At 40.4% G+C, this 19,843-nt stretch overlaps 1 protein-coding gene across 1 annotated transcript in view; it reads left to right on the top strand.

Moving 5' to 3' along the window:
* LOC143020638 (nucleolar pre-ribosomal-associated protein 1) overlaps positions 1-19,843 on the top strand; it is a 138,582-nt gene that overhangs the window by 13,020 nt on the left and 105,719 nt on the right. The window contains exons 4-5 of the mRNA XM_076177136.1: positions 7,539-7,736; positions 10,856-13,516. Of these exons, the coding sequence (XP_076033251.1) occupies positions 7,539-7,736; positions 10,856-13,516 (2,859 nt within the window). The remainder of the gene's footprint in view (positions 1-7,538; positions 7,737-10,855; positions 13,517-19,843) is intronic.

Genomic DNA, 19,843 nt, shown 5'->3' with positions numbered 1-19,843 from the left:
GTATTATGACTGTCGCTGTTTTGACAGTCGCTATCCGGCCCGGATCCCATCTAACTCAGGTGCCTTACCTGCTCCCATCATTTTAACCCCTTCCATACGGTGCCGCATACATAGGCGGCATGAGGAGCAAGTGGATACGCGAGGCTGCCATATCGGCGTCTTGATTATATTTATTGTAGTTGCCCCTGCGTAATGATATACTCTCTAAACTGTCTTCATCACATTTTCTATGGTTATCAAAATTCACGGGTGAAAGAGAGAACGATCGATATAAGCGGTGACTATATTTTATGATGCGAGTATTATTACGACACATCGTATGTCTCCGCGAGGTTTTGGCCCGTACTGAAGAGGTTAATAATTGCTTTCACCTCATCTTTTCTTATTTCTTCTCCAGTTTCCTCATTCATCACTGTAATTTTCTTAGCACTTTTCCATGCTGTGATACATGGGAGTGGGTGGGGGATGGGGGGTTAGGTAGTATGTGTGAATGATATTTTGATACAGCTCAAAGGGATTTCTCCCCATCTTTTTTCCCACATGAGGGGATGGAGAGGGGGGGGGTCACTGATTAAGTGAAGCTGCCTTGCTGTGGATGTGATGTGTCTTGTTGGATTGCTTCTGACCCAGGGCAGTGGGTGAGATGCAGGGATGACCTGTCATCCAGGAGGAGCCAAGAGAAGAGGGAGGGAGGGGTGGTGAATGGGAGTGGAATGTGTGGGGAAGAAATGGGTGGAAGTGGATTTATGCATATGACTTAGGCTACCTCCCTTATAAGGGGGAAAATGCCTTTGGTATATGTATGTACTAGTGATTCACTTAATGTATTTACATTGATGAAAGCCCCTCAGAGTTTCACATCAGCCTTACCAGTTGTCCATGTGTCGAGCTCAGGACTGTCAAAAGTAGGTAAAGATGGCAGTTAGCAGTCTACCTAGATTCTTGGAGAGTTAGATTAACTACTTTAGCTCAGTCAGTAAAGTACTGGCTTGGTGTCAAGTGAGGCCCCAGTTCAAACCCCCAGGGCAACTGTTGAAAATTTATATATATATGTACTTAGTTTATTTACCTATTTGTATTATATGGGAAGGGGAGCTATGCTCATAGTGTCTTTGTATTTCTCAGCATCTAGTTTGTTCTTACATACTTGTATGGTTTTTGCACACACTATTGTTTTGTCTAATTTGTTCCATACATGTGCCACTTTGTGTGGAAAACTGTTTTTTCATATCTCTTCTATAACTATCCTTTTTGAGTTCCTTTTCCTGTCCTCTTGTTTTTCGTTTATCCCACTTTAATAAGTCTGTCAAGGACTTCCATGCCTTTCATGATTCTGTAAATGGCCAGTAGATCTCCTACTTTTCTTTGTTCCAGGGTTGGTAGTTCCCGATTAGACAATCTTTGTTTGTATGTCAATTTTGAAAGTGTTGGTGCCATCTTTGTCATTGCTCTTTGGATTCTTTCTAATTTCTTTATATTCTTTTTTGTGTTGGGTGTTCATAGTGTTGCAGCATACTCCAGTCATGGTCTTATCATACATACATATACCAAAGGCTTTTCCCCCCCCCTTACAAGGAAGGTAGACAAAAACAAAGGCATAAGAACCACTCCCACCCATTCCATCCCTATCACACTCCACTCTCCTCCCTCCCTCTTATCTTGGCATATCCTGGATGATGGGTCATCCCTACATCTTGTCCACTGCCCTGGGTCAGAGGCAGAGTCGCAAGACACAGCACATCCATAGCAAGGCTGCTTTGTTAAATTGGCAAAAAAAAAAAAAAACCCACTCCGTCCCCTCATGAAGAAAAGAAGATGGGGAGAAATCCCTTCGGGCTGCGTCAAATTTTTCTCACACATACTCCCTCACCCCCCATCCCCCACCCATTCCACCTCATGCATCACAACATCATCCATATACAACCATTCTCCATTCACCCCTGTCTTCTGTTCTCTCCCATCCTTCCTCAACAGACATTCCCCTCTTTCCCAAAGCCCCTTTTACTCCATCCATCCATCTCATCCAATGTTGCCCCCTCATATTCACTCCTTCCACATCTGCCTTCCACACCTCTTTTACTAGTCTTTTTTCACTCATTCTTTTCATGTGTCCAAATCATCCCAATACTCTTTCATCCACCCTATCTCCCAACTCCCTTTCCATCTCCATTCTCCTCCTCCCCTCATTTCTCACTCTATCCAGCCTAGTAACCCCTATCATACTTTTTAGACATCTCATCTCAAACAGATACAAACTCTTCTCTTCCTCTCTCATGTTCCATCTCTTCCTCTCTTATGTTCCATGGTCTTATCAGTGTGACTAATATTTTTTTTACCATTACTTCATCCAAGTAATTAAAAGCCACCTTTATTGATCTTAGTAAATTGTAGGTTTCTCCAACTATTTTGTTTATATGCTTGTCTGGGAACATGCCTTTGGTGATAATTACTCCTATGTCCTTTTCGGAGCTAACTTTCTTTACTTTGTTCCAATTTTATATTGTCCTGATATTCTTTTTTACTTTTTCCAAACTCTGTTATACTACATTTCTTTGTTGAAGTTCACTTCCCACTTTTGGCTCCATTCCCATAGTCCAGGTCTCACTATCGTGATTCACAGTCTTTTTCTGTACTGTTTTTAGTAGTTTTGCATCATCTGCAAAGAAGTTCATACAACATTCTACACCTTCATCCATGTCATTTATATATATATATATATATATATATATATATATATATATATATATATATATATATATATATATACACACACACACACATATCCCCCACCACAGCTTCCCTGTGGTGGGGGAAAGGAATACTGCCACCAAGTATTTCCACTTGGATCATAAGAGGCGAGAAGAAAGGGACGGGGATTGGGACTAGACATCCTTCTCCTTGTAGCCCCACAGGGGACATTCCTAAAAAAATAAAGGCATAAGAGGGTCTAGGAGTTTTCTGACCAGCACCCTAAAGTTTGGGTCTTTTAATGTGCGTGGATGTGGTACAGATGAAAGTAAAAGGGAAGAGATAAGTAGTATGTTTGTAAGAAGAAAGATGTGTTGGCTTTGAGTGAAACTAAGTTGAAAGGGAAGGGCGAGTGTAACTTTGGGAGTGTAAGTGGGAGGTTAGCAGGAGTGAAGAGAGGGCGAGGGAGGCAAGGGGTGGCTATACTAGTAAGTGAAGAGATAGGTAAACGTGTAGTGGAGTGGAAGGAGGTTTCCTCAAGGATAATGTGGATGAAGGTGAAACTGGGAAAGGAGATGTGGGATTTTGTAAGTGCATATGGGCCTGGCAATGAGAAGAGTGTAGAACAAAGGGAGGCTTTTTGGATAGATTTAAATGAGTGCATAGAGGATTTAGGGAGAAATGCCAATGTAATAGTACTGGGAGACCTTAATGCTAGGGTAGGAAATGATCCAATTGATGGAGTGGTTGGGAATTGTGGAGTTCCAGGAAAGAATCGTAGTGGAGAATTGATGATGGAAATGTGTCTAGAAAGAGAGTTGATGAATGCAAATACAGTGTTTCGGAAGAAATTCAAGCATAAGTACACATGGGAGAGGGTGGTAGAAAGATAGAGCATTAATGGATTATGTAGTGGTAAATAGGATTATGATAGGAAGAGTTAAGGATGTACATGTGCTAAGGGGAGAGGGTGGGGGAATATCAGATAATTTTTTGGTGGAAGGTAAGTTGAGAGTGGAGGATAGATGGAGAAAGAGGAAAGGGACAAAAGGTAGAGAGGTGCTTAGAGTGAACTCTTTAAAGGAAAAGGAGGAGTACAAGAAGAAGCTGAAGGAGGAGTGGGAGGGAGTGAAGGATAGAGTAGAGGTAGGTGTGGAGGAGGAATGGGGATGGTTCAAGGAGGGAGTCACAAAGTGTGCAAAGATGGTGTGTGGAACAAGAAGGACAGGAGGAAATAGAAGGAAGGGTAGTGAATGGTGGGATGAGGAAACAAAGAAGGTTGTAGAAGAGAAGAAGCGAGCTTTCTCAGATTGGTTACAAAATAGGACGAGGGAGTCATATGAGAGGTACAAAGAAAAGAAAAGAGAAGTAAAGCAAAAGGTAAAGGAGGCAAAGAGGAGAGCAGATGTGAAATGGGGTAAGAGTATGACAGAAAATTTTGAAAGTAATAAAAAGATGTTTTGGAAAGAAATTAAGAGAGGAAGAGGAGGCGAATCAAGTAGAGAAGAAAAGGTAAAATGTGCAGATGGAGAGATGATAATGGAAGAGAAAGCGGTAAGGGGAAGATGGGCAGAATATTTTAGGGAGTTGCTAAATGTGAAGGAGGATAGGGAGGGAAAGATAGCTGCAGTGGGAAATGCTAAGAAAATGACCGTGATGAGTGAGGAAAATGGAGGAGAAATAAGGAAGGATGAAGTGAAGGCAGTTGTTAAGATGATGAAAGCAGGTAAGGCACCTGGTCTGGATGGATGCCATGCAGAATGTCTAAAAAAAGGAGGTACAGTGATGGTGGACTGGCTGGTGAGCCTATTTAATGTTTGTTGGAGAGAGAGTAGAGTGCCGGAGGACTGGATGAGTGCCTGTATAGTTCCACTTTACAAGGGAAAAGGGGACAGGTGTGAATGTAGTAGTTTCAGAGGGATTAGCTTGTTAAGTGTAGTTGGGAAGGCTTATGGGAGGATCTTGATTGAGAGGATTAGGAGAGGAACAGAGGGAGTAATTGGTGAGGAACAGTATGGATTTAGGATGGGTAGAGGTTGTGTAGATCAGACTTTTGTGGTAAGACAGATATGTGAGAAAGCTATAGGAAAGGGAAGGATGTTTTTTGGGCTTTTATGGATCTGGAAAAAGCTTACAACAGGGTAGACAGAAAGGCACTGGTAGGTTTTGCGGATATACGGGATAGGAGGAAAGCTTTAAGGGGCTGTCAAGAGTTTTTATGAGAGTAATAGAGCGTACACTTTATGTACTCCCTTTTCTGTTTCCGCTTAGGCACATATTTGTCTGTTCCCTCCTAATAAATTTCTTTGAAAATGTTCCATTTCTCTTCCGTCTTTGTTTCATCATTTGCAAATTTTTTTCAACAGGCATTTTGGAAAAATTTCTTAAGTCTTACAAAATAAATTTTGTTGTACATCAGTCTTCCTTCTCTATGTTTCTCGTTCCTTCTTACCACATTTTGTTCCTTAAGTTTGATCTCTATTAGTATATGGTCACTCTTCCCAATTGGTGTTTATAATTTATTTCCTCTTTTTCTGGTTCAGAGATGAATAACAAACCTAGTCTCGATGGTTCTTCATTTTGTCTAAATCTGATATTTTCATTAACCCATTGCGTTGATGTGTAATCTATGGTCATATCCAGTAGGACATTTCCCCAGAGTTGGTCTCCACCTCCCATAGTCAATTCTTCCCAATTTATTTCCTTTGCGTTAAAGTCACCCGGAATTACTATTTTTTCTCCATATTTCAGTGTCTTGATTAATTCATTCTTTGTATCTTCTAATAATTTTGAGTGTTCGCTGTCAGTCCAGGTCTTAGTTTTTGGTGGCACATAAACTACTATAAACCTTCTACTTTTCATATTGCTGTTTTCAACCTTAAGTGTGATTAACCCCTTCCATACGTGGGCGGCATGAGGAGCAAGTGGATATGCGAGGCTGCCATATCGGCGTCTTGATTATATTTATTGTAGTTGCCCCTGCGTAATGACATACTCTCTAAACTGTCTTCATCACATTTTCTATGGTTATCAAAATTCACGGGTGAAAGAGAGAACGATCAATATAAGCGGTGACTATATTTTATGATGCGAGTATTATTACGACACATCGTACGTCTGGCAGCTAATGCTGCCCGCAAGATTTTGGCCCGGAGTGAAGAGGTTAATTCCACATTATCTATTCCTTCTGTTGCCTTTATTACATTAAGGGTCTTTCTAGTCAATATCATGACTCCTCCCCCCTGTTTGTCTGTCCTATTTTTTGTCTAGATGTTGTATAATCCTTGTCCCACCATACTTGATTGTATTGGACCTTTCGGTTTTGTCTCTGCAATTCCCATTATGTCAGGTTTCTCTATTGATAGTCATTCAATTGGTTTAATCCTGATATCATACAGTCCATATTTGTATATGCCACTTTTAATTTTTTCTTCTCTTCTCTTTTTTGGTTTAAGTTTCCATTTTTCTGATTTACCATTTTCTCAGTCTCAGATCTAGCACTCTCCAAAAAAACTGTTTTTTTTTTCAGTCTCCATTCTTTTCTTGTTTTTTTCTTTAGCCTCACTTCTCAGGTTCCTATCTTTTTCTAATTCCTCAGGATTCATTTCCTTTTTTATCCAAACATTTTTGTATTTTTCACTGTTTGCTAGTTTTGCTGCTTTTGATAGTACTTATTTGTGTTCTTAGTTTGATTTTCATTGGTCTATGATTCTTTTCTTTTGAGTATGTACCCATTCTGTGTACGTCGTCGATTTCTGTATCTAGACTTTGACCTTCTTCTTGGACCACTTTTAGAATATCTTTCACAATTTTTTTCTCTTCCTTTTCCCTTTGGTATTTGTGTACATTGTGTTTTTCATTCATACCATAAACCACAATACATTTCTTTTTGTCTACTGTGTCTCTCACCAAATTTTCCTTCTCTTTGATTACATTGATCACTGTTTCCTTTGCATTCTCTTTTACCTGCTGCTGTACTATTTCTGTGAATGATAATTTTTGACTTTCATGTTCCTTTTTCCATTGTTTTTTTATTTCGTTGAGGTCAGTCTCTTTGATTCTTCCATTTTTTCCGTTACTGCTTTCAATTGTTCTTTTACCTCTTTTTTTTCAGATCATCATTTGCAGATCTTAACCTTGTTTTCCTTTCATTTTCTCTTTTTATCACAGTTCACTTTTTAGTTTGTTTAATTCCCTTAGTATTACCTTGTTTGTTGTTCATAGGTTGGTTACTTCTAGTTGCAGAGCTTGATAGTCTAATCTTAAATCGATCACTTCATCTGCTAAGTTGTTAATTTCTCTGTTTCGTATTGCTCTGCTAATTCTGAAATCTCTCTGTGTCCAATGTTTTCTCTGTTTCCCCTTGCCTCCTAAATCCCGAGAAATATTCATCACTTATGTACCTGCTGGTCACTTTGGGGGTCGTTCAGGCTTTTTTTTTTTTTTTTTTTTTTTTCTTTGTATTGCCTCCCACGGTGACTCAATGTGTATATATATATATGTATATATATATATATATATATATATATATATATATATATATATAAGTATATATATATATATATATATATATATATATACATATATTTATATATATATATATATATATATATATATATATATATATATGTATATGTATATATGTGTGTAATAAAAACCAAACTTGCAGAAACCCAAAGTCATAACTTTTAAATTAATGGTAACAGCATGCACACAACTGTTCAATGAAAAATAACTATTTGTATTAAGGTATTAGTTTGTTTTCACATAGGAATATTATGTACAGCTTTGAAAGATAGTACAAGATATTTATATGTGCATACAATATTTATAGAAATTTTAAATTTCAGGCATGGTAATGGTCAGCCCTGCCACAGCCACAGAGGTCATGAATTCACTTGATTGGAGTCGTTTCCACTTGCCTGTGAATGCAAATAGAAGAGATCCCAAAAACCCAAGAGATGTGAGGGCATGGTGTATATATATGCTTCTGGCTTTCTTAAATGTGGATGATATCAATGTGATAAAACAGTTTCTTTCAGGGAAAGGTATGTTATAAAATAGTTAATTATGAAGTTTTAAATTGCACACACACACACACACACACATATACACTTTGGATTTAATATTTACAACGGAACCTGAAATTGTGGATAAAATTGAAGGCAAGACACCATTTGGAAAGAGTGACCACATACTAATAGAGGTTGAACTAAAGGAAGAAATATATATGGAGAGAAATGAGAAATGCAGAAAAGGGAAATTGATGTACAACAAAACAGACTTTGGGAAACTTAAATTCTTTCAAAATGCAAATTGGGAAAAATTCTACATTGAAAAGACAAAAGTGGAAGAGAAATGGGCAATCTTGATGAAATCTATAATGGAATGAATAAATACATACCAAGACAGAAACAAGAGAAGGTGTACAATAAGTGCTGGTTCAACAGAAAATGCAGTGAGATGAGAGATAGAAGAGATAAAGCTTGGAAAAGATGGAGAAAAGATAAATAAAACTGGAAAATGGCAAATTATATCAACCATAGAAATGAATACGTAAAAGTGTGCACATCATTTTCTGGTGGAAGGTAAATTGAGAGTGGTGAATAGGTGGAGAAACAGGAAAGGGCAGAAGGTAGGGAGGTACTTAGAGTGAACTGCTTAAATGAGAAAAAAAAAGGAGAATGAGTATCAGAAGAAGCTGAAAGAGGAGTGGGAGGGAGTAAAGGATAGAGTAGAAGTAGGAGTGGAGGAGGAATGGGGATGGTTCAAGGAGGGAGTCATAAGGTGTGCAAAGATGGTGTGTGGAACAAGGAGGGTGGGAGGAAAAAGAAGGAAGAGTAGTGAGTGGTGGGATGAGGAAGCAAAGAAATGTGTAGAAGAGAAGAAGCAGGCATTCATAGATTGGTTACAAATTAGGACGAGAGAATCGTATGAGAGGTACAAAGTAAAGAGAAGGGAATTTAAGCATAAGATAAAGGAAGCAAAGAGGAGAGCAGATGTGAAATGGGGTAAGAGTATAACAGAAAATTTTGAAAGCAATAAAAAGATGTTTTGGAAGGAAATTAAAAGAGAAAGAGGAGGTGAATCAAGTAGAGAAGAAAAGGTAAAAGGTGCAGATGGAGAGATGATAATGGAAGAGAAGGCAGTGAGAGGAAGGTGGGCAGAGTATTTTAGGGAGTTGCTAAATGTGAAGGAGGATAGGGAGGGAAAGGTAGTTGCAGTGGGATGTGGTAAGAAAATGAGTGTGATGAGTGAGGAAAATTGAGGAGAAATAGGGAAGGATGAAGTGAAAGCAGCTTTTAAGATGATAAGAGCAGGCAAGTAACCTGGTCTGGATGGATGGCATGCAGAATGTCTGAAGAAAGGAGATACAGTTATGGTGAACTGGCTGGTGAGGTTATTTTATGCTTGTTTAAGAGAGGGTAGAGTGCCGGAGGACTGGAGGGGTGCCTGTATAGTCCCGCTTTACAAGGGAAAAGGGGACAAGTGTGAGTGTAGTAGTTTCAGTGTAGTTGGGAAGGCTTATGGGAGGGTCTTGATTGAGAGGATTAGGAGAGGAACAGAGGGAGTAATTGGTGAGGAACAGTGTGGGTTTAGGACAGGTAGAGGTTGTGTAGATCAGATTTTTGTGGTTAAGATATGTGAGAAAGCTATAGGAAAAGGTAAGGATGTTTTTTGGGTTTTTATGGATATGGAAAAGGCTTACAGCAGGGTAGACAGGAAGGCACTGTGAGAGGTACTACAGATATATGGGATAGGAAGAAAGCTGTTAAGAGCAGTCAAGAGTTTTTACGAGAGTAGTAGAGCTTGTGTTAAGATTAGAAATGGAGAGAGTGAATGGTTTGAGATAAAGGTGGAACTTCGTCAGGGATATGTTATGTTGCCCTGGCTGTTCAATCTTTACATGGATGGGATGGTGCAAGAGGTGAATGCAAGGGTAGTGGGTCAGGGGTTAGAGATGATTAAAGAAAATGGGAAAAATTAGGAGGTGAGCCAGTTGTTGTTTGCTGACGACACTGAGCTTGTAGCAGGATCAGAGGAGGGATTGAGGAAGTTAGTGACAGAGTTTAAGGTGTGTGAAAGAAGGAATGGAGTCAGATGTGAGATGAACTTCAGCATCAAGAAATGTAGCATAATGGAATTTGGAAGAAGCAAAAATAGAATATCGTTTCAATATAAAATTGGAAACAAGGAAGTAAAAAAAAATTATTCAGAAAGATTCAGAAAGGGACCTGGGAGTGATCATCTCAAGTGACTTGACACCTGATAAATATGTCAATAAATTATTTGGAGAGACTTTTAACTTAGTAAGATCAATGAAAGTGGCCTTCGACTACATGGATGAAGAAATGGTAAAGAAAATAGTGGTTACACTAATAAGACCTAAACTAGATTATGCTGCAACACTATGGGGACCTAGCACAAAAAAGAACATAAGAAAATTAGAAAGAATCCAAAGAGCAGTGACAAAAATGCTCTTTGGGGACTATGGGGACCTAGCACAAAAAAGAACATAAGAAAATTAGAAAGAATCCAAAGAGCAGTGACAAAAATGGCACCTACACTATCAAATTTGACATACGAACAAAGATTGGAGAAATTACATCTATCAACACTGGAACAGAGAAGAGAAAGAGGTGATTTGTTGACCATTCACAGAATTATGAAAGGGGTGGAAATTCTCAATAGAAATGACTTGTTAAAATGGGACAGAAGAGAAACAAGAGGACACGAAAAGAAGCTAAAGAAGGACAGTTACAGAAGAGACCTGAAAAAGAATAGCTTCCCACATAGAGTGATTGATGTCTGGAACAAACTAAACAGAGAAACAGTGAGTGCCAAAACTATATACGATTTTAAGAATAAACTGGATGCGGAGAGATATGAAAACGGGTCACTACGAACATAGCTCTCGTCCTGTAAAATACAACTAGGTAAATAAATACACACTGAAAGATACAAAAGCAGGTCAGTACAAACAAAGAAGTGAAAATACCGTAAAATACAACTAGGTAAAAAATACATACACTTACATATTACATTCTCCTTTTATTTTAGGTAGAAGTAGCTTGTAAGAACTATGACATATTTGGAGATACTATTAATGCTTATTTTTCTTGAGTTTGTTATCATTTTAGTTTGATAATCTGACTTTTCTTTACAGATGTTCTTACAAGTATATTTCCTGGATTGATTCATGATCCTTGTGAAAGAGTCCTGAATGTGCTCCGTGTACTTCTGGATTCCATTGTGCTCAGCCCAGAAGTGTCCAAGACAATCAAAGTGCAGATTTTCAATGCTTATTCAGTTAAACCTTTGCTGCAACTGTACAGGTGGAAGGGGCCAAAGGGAAGGAAAAAGTTGAATGAAAATGAAGATTATATGGATGATGACAGTTTTGACACAGAGAGAGAATCTATTGTGGCTACTTTGCACAAGTTGATGATGATACTGTGTACCTCATATAAGCATGGGGTCATCTTCAGAGAGAGAACCTCTGATGGTGGCAAGAAAACAAGTAATAACCATGTGCTTAAGATTCTGAACAATATCCAATCCCCATGGGAGATGAAAGAAAGCTTGGAATTGGTTAGCACCTGCCTGGGTTGTTGCTCTGACATTGTTAAAGTATACCTTTCAAACTTGAAAGATTATTTCATTCCACGACCTACACCCTCATTTATCAGGCTTTTGGATATGCTCAAAAAAATTATAGGCAATATGGAACCATGGAGACAGATTAGTGGCACAGGATTTTACAACTTGGCATCGTTTCTAATTCCAGCCCCTCTCACACAAGATCTCTTCAAGAAAATGCTTGGTTCACCTTATGAAAGTGTGAGACATGCAGCAGTTGAGCTTGTTCACTCCATATTTGTGAAGACAAAAGAAAGCTTAAATGAAATAAAAAAGATGTCCCTATCTGCTGATGAAAAGAAGGATATTTGTAAAAGAAATACTGAAATTATTTGCAAAGTGACGGGTGGGCTTGCAAATATATGGAAATGTTGGAGATTTGCAACAGGGCAAGAAATCCTTGAAGTTGATGAGAAAGAGCATGAAAACTTTGTTTCAGAGACTGTAGATCCAGTACCTGTGTTCACAGCCTTACTTGCCATTGCGAGAATCATCACTTTATATGGAGAATTGAGGCCCCATGATGACATAGAAAATGTGATTGACATTCCTGAAATAATGCAAGTGATACAAAAGCTTAAGAGTGAAAATGATTCAGAAAGTACAATAGAGTTCTTAGAACTTCAGACTCTTCCGTTGTCACTGCTCACAAAAAGCGAAAAGAGAATAAAAGCTTCTGTTGTTACAGTAGATGGAGAGCAAGGGGAGGAACAAGTAGAACAGAGTATATATTATCTAATTATATGTGTGTATGTGTCATGTAATGCCTTGACTTCACAGGAAATGGAAGATACACAGAAGAATGTATTGTATTCTACCATGGATAAGTGTGTTAACCTGTTGGCTCAAGTCTTGCCAAGAAGTGGGATGTCCCTAGAATATGAAGGGAACTTTAAAATGTGGTTAAAGAACATTAAGAAGGAGAAATCAGACAAACATGCAAAGTTCTTTACACAGATTATTCATAAAACTCTATCATCTCTTACTGTGTACTCTGATTTACTTGTTGAAATTTCAAACAAGTACTTCTCATTGAACTTTAAAGAAGACAATGAAATGGCCCAGTTGCTGGAAAATATAGATGAAATAGAAATTGAAGATAATACAGATATTTCTGGCCTGAAAATTACCCTACCATTTTCAAGGCTTATTCCAGCTGCAGTAGAGCTTTTGGAATCTAATACTGATGAAGAAAATATTGATTATTTCAGTAAAGTCATGTTTGATTACATCCATTCTTTGAAAGACCCAAAGCTTTTAGCACATTATCTATTTTCTAAAGAGAAGATTCTTTCAAAGTGTATGCAAAATTATATGACAAATTTATTGCAGCCACGTAAGAAGTATCAGGAAGAGGAATTTGTGATTGAAGAGGATGATGATTTTAATGTAAAGCTGCAAAAAATATTTGTGGCTAAAAAGGAAGAGAAGCTAAAGGATCTAGTGGATGGTGTTGGAATTGATTCACTGGGAGAGAAAGAGGACTTGGTGCACATTGTAATGCAACTTTTATTATATATCAGTATCAGTGAAAAAGAGGACAACAAATATTCCTCAGGTAATGATTATTATGTCTATGTAATAAAATATATATACACAATGCTAGATCTGGAAGCAAGACATAAAACCATAGCAGGGGAAGTTTTATGTACTATCTTAAATCACTCACTGATGATTGATCATTACCAGCCATTTACTTGTGAAAGCTCTTCTGTTAATGATTTGGTAAAGGAAGTTCTTTCATTAGCATCTGTTAACTGTAAAAAATATCCAGAAAGTGTAGTATTTACAAAACCTTATTATAAGAAATTGGTCCACCAACTGCACTCAGTATTACTGCAAGAAAGCTTACCTGAAGATTTCTTATCTCCTTTGGCACCATTTATATCATCTGGATGTCTTAACATATCCTATAATTCAGTTGAAGATTTAGTGAACATATGCTTTAAACATGCAGCTCCCAGTGAAAACCTCATTACCTTAGAGCTCAGGCTCATACAAATTCTTCAGAAAACTTTAAGTGCTAAGAGGAGACCCAAAACATCAACAATTGAGATCATATTGTCTAGAATGATTCAGATTGGAAGGTGCAGAAACAAATCTGAACAGGAAGTGGAAATGTACAAGACAATGGAAGTTATCTTGGTTAGTGCTGTGACTCCGAAGATAGCTGAACAGGTAGTATTAGGTAAGCCATTGATATGAATTAACAAGGTGTCATGTATATTTTTGTTGTAAAGTTTTGAAGTATTATTGCCAAAGTAATGCCCTTTCTCATATTTGCTATCTGTACCAAAAGGCCTCTTCCCTCTTATAAGGGAAGTTGTCAGCCAAGACATGCACCCACCCATCCAACACCCATCCAACACCTATTTGCTTCCCTCTCAGCTCCTTGTGAATGAAAGGCCATCCTATACCCCCACTCCTACCGACTGCCCATGTCAGAAGCAATGCATCAGGACACAGCACCTCCATAGCAAAGCCCAACAGCCAAAGCTGGTGTACCCCCACTGCATCATTTCATTGTGACCATCCCTCTTTGTCCCCATAGATATAAACAGAGAAGACAAGAAATCACTTTGGGCCTCATTGACTTATCATCCATTCACAACCATTCTCCACTCACATTCTAAGCATGACACCCCCTTCACAGTACATTTCACAATTACTACCAATATAATGCAACAAAAAAGCCACCAACAATATACTACTCAAACATCTATAATAACATGTCACCTTTACCACACAATAAAACTCATGCACACTCAGATCACCAAACAAGCCCATCAAGACAGACCATCAAACTCATTACACCAACAACCCCAAGACATAATCCTTACGGAAAAAACCCAAACCTCCCACACCAGATAAGAACCACACTGGTATGCTCGAATTCCAGACACCATCAAGTGTTCAAACAGCACCAACACAGAATAGGCCTGGCTTCAAATTCAAACTGCCCCAGTTGCAACCGCCAGACAGAGGACACAGAACACCTCATACAATAATATCCCACACTAACAATCTCAAGACAACACACAAAATATTTTCTGTGACTTGTGGTCCCACATGAAGGTTGTTGCTGGTTATGTGAAGGCTACTCGTCTACTGCAAGAGAGACCAGAGGTACATACATACATACATACATACATATACCAAGGCTTTTTCCCCCTTCCAAGGGAGGTAGCCAAACACTCCCACCCATTTCATCCCTAAATACACTCCACACCCCTCCCGCCCTTCCTCTCATCTGAGTACCTCCTGGATGACGGGTCATCCCTGCACCCTGCCCACCGCCCTGGGTCAGAAGCAGTGTCGCAAGACACAGTACATCCACAGCAAGGCCGCTTCATTTAATCGGCGACCCCCCCTCTCCGTCCCCCTTTGCATATAAGGCGAGGACGGGGAGAAATCCCTTCGGGCTGCGTCAAAATTTACTCACACATACTACCCCACCCCCCACCCCCCCACCCATTCCTCCTCATGCAGTCACAACATCATCCATATACAACCATTCTCCACTCACCACTCAGAGACCAGAGGTAATGGATTAATAGTTCTTAGAGTTATTTTGTAGTTGCTATGATGGGTCATGAGGTCATCTGCATGTATGACCACTTTGATGTTATGCTCTGGATCTGGTAGTAGGTCACTTATGATAAAGTTAATTCAGGTGAGAGAATTGCCCCTTGCAGGATTCTACCACACAATATTTAGTCTTAGAAATTTAGTTGTTTTGGGTTGGTGTGGATTTTATGTCAGCTAAGAAATTTGTTTGCCATTTTTTTGTCATTAGGGTATCTGTGTGTATGATCTTTTAAGATAGTATGACTGGTCCCTCCCCGTCTGGGGTATTGGCTGCTTGTTATTGTGGCAAAGTAGCATGCAGTCGATACTTTAGGGTCTATATGGGGCGCCCCTACGGACCAGAGCCACACATCATTTTGTCTATGATAGAAGAAATTCTGTTCATAGAGAAATGATGACACTTTTATACTACGACTGTCCCTCCGTTATGCTGTCCCCCAACCCCTTGTTGCTGTCCTGTACCATTTCTCTGAGTATTCTCTTTCTGTGATGGGGGAATTCCCTGTGGTGGGGGAAAAGAATACTGCCACCAAGTATCCCACTTGGATCGTAAGAGGCGAGAAAAAAGGGACGGGGAGAGGGACTAGGCATCCTTCTCCCTGTAGCCCCACGGGGCACACATCCTAAAGAGAAAAGTGAAGGCATAAGGGGTGCTGGAGGGCCTCGGGCCAGCACCCTAAGGTTTGGGTCTTTTAATGTGCGTGGATGTGGTACAGATGAGAGTAAAAGGGAAGAAATAGGTAGTATGTTTGTGAGAAGAAAGATGGATGTGTTGGCTTTGAGTGAAACTAAGTTGAAAGGGAAGGGTGAGTGTAAGTGGGAGGTTATCAGGAGTGAAGAGAGGGCGAGGGAGGGAAGGGGTGGCTATTCTAGTAAGTGAGGAGATAAGTAAACAGGTAGTGGAGTGGAAGGAGGTTTCCTCAAGGATAATGTGGATGAAGGTGAAACTGCATATGGGCCTGGCAGTGAGAAGAGCGTGGAAGAAAGGGAGGCCTTTTGGATAGATTTAAATGAGTGCATAGAGGGTTTAGGAAGAAATGTCAATGTAATAGTACTGGGAGACCTTAATGCTAGGGTAGGAAATGGTCCAATCGATGGAGTGGTTGGGAAGTGTGGAGTTCCAGGAAAGAATCGTAGTGGAGAGTTGATGGTGGAAATGTGTCTAGAAAGAGAGTTGATGATAGCAAATACAGTGTTTCGGAAGAAAGTCAAGCATAAGTACACATGGGAGAGGGTGGTGGAGGGAAGGGTGGTAGATAGAGCGCTAATGGATTATGTAGTGGTAAATAGGATTATGATAGGAAGAGTTAAGGATGTACATGTGCTAAGGGGAGAGGGTGGGGGAATATCAGATCATTTTTTGGTGGAAGGTAAGCTGAGAGTGGAGAATAGATGGAGAAAGAGAAAGGGACAAAAGGTAGGGAGGTTCTTAGAGTGAACTCCTTGAATGAAAAGGAAAAGGAGAAGGAGTACGAAAAGAAGCTGAAGGAGGAGTGGGAGGGAGTAAAGGATGGAGCAGAGATGGGTGTGGAGGAGGAATGGGGATGGTTCAAGGAGGGAGTCTTAAAGTGTGCAAGGATGGTGTGTGGAACAAGAAGGACAGGGGGAAATAGAAGAAAGGGTAGTGAATGGTGGGATGAGGAAACAAAGAAGGTTGTAGAAGAGAAGAAGCGAGCATTCACAGATTGGTTACAAAAGAGGACGGGGGAGTCATATGAGACGTACAAAGAAAAGAAAAGAGAAGTAAAGCAAAAGGTAAAGGAGGCAAAGAGGAGAGCAGATGTGAAATGGGGTAGGAGTATGACAGAAAATTTTGAAAGTAATAAAAAGATGTTTTGGAAAGAAATAGAGGAAGAGGAGGCGAATCAAGTAGAGAAGAAAAGGTAAAAGGTACAGATGGAGAGATGATAATGGAAGAGATGGCAGTAAGGGGAAGATGGGCAGAATATTTTAGGGAGTTGCTAAATGTGAAGGAGGATAGGGAAGGAAAGATAGCTGCAGTGGGAAATGCGAAGAAAATGAGAGTGATGAGTGAGGAGAATGGAGGAGAAATAAGGAAGGATGAGGTGAAGGCAGTTGTTAAGATGATGAAAGCAGGTAAGGCTCCTGGTCTGGATGGATGCCATGCAGAATGTCTGAAAAAGGGAGGTTCAGTGATGGTGGACTGGTTGGTGAGGTTATTTAATGTTTGCTGGAGAGAGGGTAGAGTACCGGAGGACTGGAGAAGTGCCTGTATAGTTCCTCTTTACAAGGGAAAAGGGGACAAGTGTGAATGTAGTAGTTTCAGAGGGATTAGCCTGTTAAGTGTAGTAGGGAAGGCTTATGGGAGGATCTTAATTGAGAGGATTAGGAGAGGAACAGAAGGAGTAATTGGTGAGGAACAGTGTGGATTTAGGACAGGTAGAGGTTGTGTAGATCAGATCTTTGTGGTAAGACATATATGTGAGAAAGCTATAGGAAAGGGGAAGGATGTTTTTTGGGCTTTTATGGATCTGGAAAAGGCTTATGATAGGGTAGACAGAAAGGCATTGTGGGAGGTTATGCAGATTTATGGGATAGGAGGAAAGCTTCTGGGAGCTGTCAAGAGTTTTTATGAGAGTAGTAGAGCTTGTGTCAGGATTAGAAATGGATAGAGTGAGTGGTTTGAAGTAAAGGTGGGACTTCGTCAAGGATGCGTTATGTCGCCCTGGCTGTTCAACTTATACATGGATGGGGTGGTGCGAGAGGTGAATGCTAGGGTAGTGGGTCAGGGATTGGAGATGGTTAAAGAAAATGGAGAAAAGTGGGAGGTGAGCCAGCTGTTGTTTGCGGACGACACTGCGCTTGTGGCAGGGTCAGAGGAGGGATTGAGGAAGCTGGTGGGAGAGTTTGGGAGAGTATGTGATAGAAGAAAGCTAAAGATAAATGTAGGTAAAAGTAAGGTGATGAGATGTACAAGGGGTGAAAGTGGCAGTAGACTGGAAGTGAACATTAAGGGAGAGCGACTGGAGGAAGTGGATAGTTTTAGATACTTGGGTGCAAGTGTAGCAGGAAAAGGTGGAGTGAAGGTGGAGGTAGAATGTAGATTGAGAGAAGCGAGTAAATGCCTTAGTGGATTAAAGAGTGTAATGAGGAATAGACATTTGGGAATGGATGCGAAGAGGAGACTGTATGAAGGAGTGATTGTGCCAACAGCACTGTATGGGGCAGAAACGTGGAACATAAGAGAAGAAGAGAGAAGGAGTTTGAATGTGTTTGAGATGAGGTGTCTGAGAAGTATGGCGGGGGTTACTAGGCTGGATAGAGTGAGAAATGAGGAGGTGAGGAGGAGAACGGGTGAAAAAGGATTTGGGAGATAGTGTTGATGAAAGAATATTAGGATGGTTTGGACACATGGAAAGAATGAGTGAAAAAAGACTAGTAAAAGAGGTATGGAAGGCAGATGTGGAGGGAGTGAACATGAGGGGATGTCCTAGGATGAGGTGGATGGATGGGGTGAAGGGGGCTTTGGGGAAGAGGGGAATGTCTGTTGAGGAAGGAAGGGAGAGGACGGAAGACAGAGGTGAGTGGAGAATGGTTGTATATGGATGATGATGTGATTGCATGAGGAGGAATGGGCATGGGGGTGGGGGGTGGGGTAGTATGTGTGAGTAAATTTTGACGCAGCCCAAAGGGATTTCTCCCCGTCCTCTCCTTATATGCTAGGGGGGATGGAGAGGGGGGGTCGCCGATTAAACGAAGCGGCCTTGCTGTGGATGTGCTGCTTCTTGCGACGCTGCTTCTGACCCAGGGCGGTGGGCAGGGTGCAGGGATGACCCGTCATCCAGGAGGTGCTCAGATGAGAGGAAGGGTGGGAGGTGTGTGGAGTGTATGTAGGGATGAAATGGGTGGGAGTGTTTTTATGCCTTTCCCTTTTTGGCTACCTCCCTTGTAAGGGGGAAGAAGCCTTGGTATATGTATGTATGTATGACTGGTCCCACACTAGGCTTCCTGCTCGCTGTAGCCCTTTGGGTACATTCCTGTGAGAAGTCAAGGTATAAAAGGCTATGGGAGTTTTCCAACTAGAACCTTAACCCCTTCCATACGGTGCCGCACACGTAGGCGTCATGGGGAGCGAGTGTATTCGCGAGGCTGCCATATCGGCGTCTTGATTATATTTATTGTAGTCACCCCTCCATAATGACATTCTTTCTAATTCTTTTGTAATCGCATTTTCTATGGTTATCAAAATTCACGGGTGAAGAGAGAACGATCGATATAAGCGGTGACTATATTTTATGATGCGAGTATTATTACGACACGTCGTACGGCTGGCATTGGCTGCTGCCACCGAGATCTAAGTCTATGACGCCTACGTGTGCGGCACCGTATGGAAGGGGTTAAGGTTTGGGTCTTTTGATGTGTAGGTGTGGGAGAGATGAGAGTAAAAGGGAAAAGATAAAGAGAGGCAGAATGTTTGTGAAAAGGAAGATGGATGTTTTGGCATTAAGTGAAACTAAATTGAAAGCGAGGGCTGATTTTTAATTTGGGAGTGTAGTGGGGAGGGTATTGGGAGTGAGGAGAGGATGAGGGAGGGAAGGGGTGGCTCTACTAGTGAGGAGGTAGGTAAGCAAGTGGTGGAGTGGAAGGAGGTTTCTTCAAGGTTAACAACTTCAGTATGATGATGCTTACGTAGGCATCATGAGGTGCGAGTGGGTACACGAAGATGCTGGCATCAGTGGCTTGATTATATATATTTTTTGTAGTACATGAGTTACCCCTAGATTCTGTGAACTGGTTTGATCACGTATTCTCTGTTCATTAGTACTCAGAGTAAAAGAGAATGCATAATATAGCAGTGACTTTATATTTTATAATGCAAGTAGTGTAGTGCATATTACATTTGGTTGCTGATGCTGTGCACAAGAATTTGAGTTGTACTGAAGTGGTTAATGTGGATGAAGGTGAA

The sequence above is a fragment of the Oratosquilla oratoria genome, chromosome 40 (assembly GCF_046742065.1).
Source record: "Oratosquilla oratoria isolate Oo_2021 chromosome 40, ASM4674206v1, whole genome shotgun sequence".
Taxonomy (NCBI): Eukaryota; Metazoa; Arthropoda; class Malacostraca; order Stomatopoda; family Squillidae; genus Oratosquilla; species Oratosquilla oratoria.
Note: the sequence above shows the minus strand (reverse complement) of the source record. Positions and strands in the feature narration are given on the sequence as shown.